The sequence below is a fragment of the Lipotes vexillifer genome, unplaced genomic scaffold, assembly GCF_000442215.2.
Source record: "Lipotes vexillifer unplaced genomic scaffold, Lipotes_vexillifer_v1.1 scaffold889, whole genome shotgun sequence".
NCBI lineage: Eukaryota > Metazoa > Chordata > Mammalia > Artiodactyla > Lipotidae > Lipotes > Lipotes vexillifer.
In genome coordinates, this window is record NW_006788335.1 from 198,066 (window position 1) to 204,175 (window position 6,110).

General features: G+C 46.4%; 1 protein-coding gene across 3 annotated transcripts in view; it reads left to right on the top strand.

Moving 5' to 3' along the window:
- Positions 1-5,631: 5,631 nt before the first annotated feature.
- TSEN2 (tRNA splicing endonuclease subunit 2) overlaps positions 5,632-6,110 on the top strand; it is a 37,857-nt gene continuing 37,378 nt past the window's right edge. For all 3 annotated transcript variants that reach the window (XM_007461551.1, XM_007461552.1, XM_007461553.1), the window contains exon 1: positions 5,632-5,820. In XM_007461551.1, the coding sequence (XP_007461613.1) occupies positions 5,632-5,820 (189 nt within the window). The remainder of the gene's footprint in view (positions 5,821-6,110) is intronic.

The window sequence follows — 6,110 nt, forward strand, 5'->3', positions numbered from 1 at the left end:
CACTGCTGTGGCCTCTCCCGCTGCGGAGCACAGGCTCCGGACTCGCAGGCTCAGCGGCCATAGCTCACGGGCCCAGCCGCTCCGCGGCATGTGGGATCCTCCCGGACCGGGGCGCGAACCCATGTCCCCTGCATCGGCAGGGGGACTCTCAATCACTGCGCCACCAGGGAAGCCCGGCCCTTAACACTTCTTGATCATTAGTTGCAGCTACAGCTTCCGTCGGGCTAGCACTCCGCATGGTAGGCCCAGTACCAGGCTCCTTCGCACAATTACCCATCTAATCCTCACAACAGCTTGCAAAGGTTTATCGTTTGTTTACATGTCTAGTCTCGGGTTCTACCCTGAAAGCTCCCCAGAGGCAGGATTGTTTGCCTTCTCCCTTTAATCCTTGCCTCCCCTGGCCCAGGAGGTACGCATTTGGAGCTTCATCGGTTTTTTAATTGGGAGAATGTGAGTTGTGCTGAGTGGGAGGTTTTAACCAGGCTGGTTTGGCAAGGTGGGCCCACAGGGTTGGAAAGTTAAAGGAAGCTACCTCCCCCCTTTTTTGTTTTACTTTGTTTTGTTTGGAATAAACATTTACTGAACACCTAAAAGGTGTTAGCTTATCCACTCAAGGGAAGAATTAGGAACAAGTCCTGATTCTGATAGAAAAGTAAATGTACTTAACGTTATTGGTGCCTCGAGTTGGTATGCCCAGGTTTAGAAGAGGAAAAGTAACAGCTCCTTCCTTACATGTGTGTAGCAGTCAACCACTGAGTCCCTTTCCTCACCTGTACAGTGGAGTTGGCTGTTGGCACTGAGTTTGAATAGGCCATCCTATCACCTGTAGTTGACAACTTTGGCTACATATTGAAATCACCTGGGTCCCACCCCAGACTTTCTGATGTAATTATAGGTAAGGCCTGGGCATTGGAAGTTTCAGAATTTCCCCAGGTGATTCTAAGGGCAGCCAAGCCTTGAGAGCCACTGTTATATATGACCCCAGTTTAATTTTCTTAATCTTTTCTTTTAAACTTTTTTTTTTTTCCCTCTGCCCTGCCAAGTGGCTTGTGGGATCTTAGTTCCCCAACCAGGGATTGAACCTGGCCCCTCAGCAGTGAACGCATGGACTCCTAACCACAGGACCGCCAGGGAATTCCCTCTTAATCTTTTCAGTTGTCATTCCCGGCTTGAGAAGCTGCACAGGCATCAAGCCTTCACATCCCAAACCCCCTGACCAATGGCCCAGTCCTTCCTATACATTTGTGTGTGCTTCATACAGGGGTCCTCTTTGAAGCCAGTCTTCTCACCGTGCCCTGTCTCCCTGCCTTACTGGCCTCTCATCTTCCCAGCTGTGGCGCTGTGGCCAAGTGACCTGCTCTCTCTAAGCCTCCATTTACTCATCTGTGAAATGCGGGTAGTGGTACCCACGTGTGTAGCGTTGGCACAGTCGGTGCCTGGCATGTTGTACCTCCAAGTGATGGTTAGCTGTTGTAATTGTACTCACATCCCACATCTCCCGTCATGCTGGTCTCCTGTCTTGGCACTGAAGAAACATTTCTGAAACGCCTATTGCAGATATGGAGAAAAACTGAATCCTTTCTCCCCTGCTTTGCTTTCCAAGTTCCGCACAAGGCACCTCTTCTATGAAACTAGGACACGAGAGATCTTCTGGTTTGTCCTGTTGAATTTTTTCAGCTTTATTGAGAGATGATTCATATACCGTAAAATTAACCCTTGTGAAATGTACAGTTCAGTGATTTTAATACATTCAGAGTTGTGCAGCCAACACCATCAATGCAATCTAATTGTACAGCTTTTTCATCCCTCAAAATAAACCCCATACCTATGGGCAGTCATTCCCCATAGCTCCCTTCCCCCAGCACCTGGCAGCCCCTAATCTACTTGGTGTTGCCCTTTGGATTTGCCTGTTCCGGACGTTTCATATTAATGGTCTTATACAATGTGTGGTCTTTTGTGACTGGTTCCTTTCACTCCACCTAATGCTCTCAAGGTTCACACACGTTGTAGTCTGTATCATTACTTCATTCCTCTGTTAATTGCTGGTAATGTTCCATTATATGGATATAACCCATTTTGTTGATCCATTCATCTCTTGATGGACATCCCGGTTGTTTCTGCTTTTTGACTATTACGAACAATACTGCTCTAAACATTCATGTACATATATCTTTAAAAATTTATTAATTTATTTATTTTTGGCTGCATTGGGTCTCCGTTGCTGCGCGTGGGCTTTCTCTAGTTGTGGCGAGCGGGGGCTACTCTTCGTTGCGGTGCACAGGCTTCTCATTGCGGTGGCATCTCGTTGCGGAGCACGGGCTCTAGGTTCACGGACTTCAGTCGTTGTGGCATGTGGGCTCAGTAGTTGTGGCTCCCGGGCTCTGGAGCGCAGGCTCAGTAGTTGTGGCACACGGACTTAGTTGCTCCGCGGCATGTGAGATCCTTCTGGACCAGGGCTCAAACCCATGTCCCCTGCCTTGGCAGGTAGATTCTTAACCACTGCACCACCAGGGAAGTCCTGTGTACAAATTTTTGTACGAACATGTTTTCAGTTTTCTTTTATCTACCCAGGAGTGGAATTGCTGGGTCATATGGTTACTTAGTGTTTAGCATTCGAGTGGCTTCCAGACTGTTTTCTAGTTCTGTTCAATTTGAAGAGGAAGAAACTGGGTTCAGGGAGCTTTACGTGGGCTGTTGAAAGTCCCATGATCGTAATGGCAGCTTTGCATATATGGAAGGCCTACTAAGAGCCACATTCTTGATGTGCTTTGCTGTCTCATGTGCAGAGGTGGCACTAAACCTGGGATTTTGAGGTTTTGTGAAAAACTGGGAATCTTTTGTGGCAGGAACCTTCTGCCATGCAAACTTGGGTAGGAGTACAGAGTTCTTGCCATCAAGTGTCATAGCTCATTTTTGCCTTTTGTTGTTGTTGTTGAGAGTGTAATAGCAATCTGAAAGGGAAAATCTAAACAAACCAGGCAAATTGAAACAGAACTCTTTCACTTGTTTGAGAGAATTTAATTGCAAGTTGTTGAAGTTAGCCATTAAAATTTTCTCTTTCTTAAAAACCTCAAATGTAATATATACAAATCAAATACTAACCAGAGGTTAAGTTATAAAAGTGCAATGATCATAAAAGTTCGAATTATTCCTGGAAATCCCTAGAAGGTGCCTCACTAGAGACCCACATCCTGCCTCAAAAAAGCCAATACAACATCATTTTAATTTTTAGAACAAATTGCCATTTCTTCAATTGAATGCTAAATGCAGTACAATTGACCCTTGAACAACGCAGGGGGTCAGGGCTCTGACCTTCTCTGCAGTCAAAAATCTGAGTGTAATTTATAGTCGGCCCTCTGTATCCCTGGTTCCTTCATATCCGAGGTTCTGCATCTGTGGATTCGACCAGCTGTGGATGGTGTAGTGCTGTAACATCTACTCTTGAAAAAGATCTGGGTGTAAGTGCACCCATGCAGTTAAATCCCATGTTGTTCAGGGGTCAACTGTAGTTGCTTGGGTTGAGTGATAAATTGGCAAATGAAAATCTACTTAAAGTGCCCTTGGGAGGAAATCTTAATTGCCCATTAACATGTGGTATACATAGTCCTGTTATGAACGCTATATAGCGATGTGTGTGTGTGTGTATACACACACACACACATAGATGTATGCAAAATGCACACAGTTGTGCTCATTATTTAATTCCATTGAAGGACTCTTATTTAGAAGTAAATTATTTTAGCATTTTGCTGCTTGGAATACTTTGGCAATTCTATGACAGTTCCAACTTTCTGATTCTTACATTTTATTGTTACTTTTATAATTGATTTATCAATGTCTCTAACTTCCTTGGTCTTTGTTTTTGTTTGTCCTCATTTAATTCCTCAACATATTTGGGAGGGTGGATAAAGGAATCATTACACATTGGACAAGGCTTTTGATTTCTTTTTAATGGGCGTAAACCCTTAAAGCCACTCAGCTTCCTGCCTCAGCTTTGGCCACCTTCGTTGGCTGTTTCAGGCTTGATTACATCCTTTGCCCAACAGGATGCTGGTACTGAGTGCAGGAGGCACCTAAATAATCAGTCGTATGTGTTCCCCTGTGAGGGTTTGGAGCCATGGAGGCTAAACACATGTGTGATACAGCCCCACTGTATCTTCAAGCACCAGATGTGCTGTCCGTGTAAGTCGGGTCCAGAGCCGGGACTGAGGGTGCAGCAGATTCAGGTCCCCTGTCTCATTCCAGGGCACCTGCCCAATGAGTGGAGCACCTGACCCAGTCCCCTGCACTGTCTGTGTTTCCCCCTTGCATGTGGTTGAGTTTTCCTGAGTTAAATGCATCTGCTGTGGCTCTGTCTTTATCGTACAATGCACTCAACTTGACTTCCTTCCCCCAGCCATTATTGAAGTGCAGCCTGTGTGCGTTTTGTCCTTGTTTTGTCTCCTCGGGTTGAGGGTAAGGCCTGGAAGGGAGAGGTACTCGCTTCGCCTTCCTTTCCTCCCTCATAGTGCTGGGCGCATGGTAGTTCCATAATTCTCCATAATTCTCTGTAACCCTTCAGCCCCTAACCTGGGGAAACAGCGAGCCTTCAAACAAGAGGAGGCCTGCCTGTGCTCACAGCGGAACCCAGAGGGAATAGCGTGGCCTTTGGCGTTCAGCAGACCTGGGGTCATCCAGGGCCACCACCCTCCAGGCCTCTGACAACATCTGTCTAACCTGGCTCTGTTTCCTCATCTGTCACACGGTGTTCTTAGTGCTAATAGTAATAGTGCCAGAATAGTAATCATAGTGAACGTGCAGAGCACTCAGTGCTGCGTGCCGGGACTGTTCTAAGCTCCTGTGGGTCTAAACTATAATATGGAGTCTGTATTTATCCTTATTTTGCAGATGGGGAAACCAAAGCACAGAGAGATCAAGTAACTTTTGCCCCACATCACACAGCTGGGCGGTGGTGAAGCCGATTCCCATCCCTGCGCGCTGGCTTGACACTTCCTGCCCTTAGCCGCTCACGCTTGGTGCTGAGGAATAGACCCTTAAATGATGACTGCTGCTGCTGTTGTTACTATTATTAATTTACCTGAAAAACTGGGAGATGATTGACCAAATGTTTGGAACGTATTTTAAGGTCCTTTTTTGGAAAAGGAGGTGCTCACTAGATTTACTTCTTTGAGGACAGGGTCCTTTTGGTATTCTCTTTATATCCCTAGCACCTCTGATGATTGTGAGCCTCTGGTGGGTGCTCGGTAAATGTCTGTTGGCCGCTTGAGAGGCTGGGAGGAATCCTCATGGGCAGAAATCCTCTTGTGCTCGCTGTCAGGAGACCTACGAGTGGCACTGTGACCATGGACGTGTCACTAGGCCTCAGTCTCGTCAACCGTAATGAGAAATGGTACCACGGCATTGTCGTGGGAAGTAATCGAGATACCCGAGGTGGGTAGGCTTTGTGCTGCGCAAACAAAATCTTCTCGCTACTCTCTCTTTTTGTTCACTGCTTTATAAATATTTTTCCCACAGACCACAAGGTTTTCTGAGCCTGGATATAAATGTACTCACATGTTTGGTCAGTACAGTTATTGATTGACTTGTTTCTTTCTCCCTATTACAGTCTTTAAAGAACAGTTACCTTGGAAAATGGCAGAGGCAGTTTTCCGTCCCCCAAGGAGGAAAAGAAGAGTGTATGAGAGCTGTGAGTCTCCACTGCCGATCCCTTTCGGTCAGGACTGTGGTCCTCAGAAGGACTTTAGAATATTCCGGGCCGAGATGATAAACAACAATGTGATTGTGAGGAACGCAGAAGATATGGAACAGCTCTATGGGAAGGTATGTGCAGGCAGCCTCAGCGCCGCTGCTTCCTGACAGCCCGGGGCCAGCCGCTCTCTCCCCATCCACCCCCAGAAACAGACCATGAATGACCCATACGCTTTCCTTGCCGTTCCGTCCAATGTAGGAACAGAATCAGGTGCCCCGAAGCCATAAACCCAGAGGACAGCTCCCAGCCACAAACCCACATTACGTCAGTGAAGCTGGGTCAGTGCATTGACCTTTCTTGTTTTTTGATTATGAAAGCAACACATGTTCATTGTAAAAAAAAAAAAAAAAAAAAAAAAATT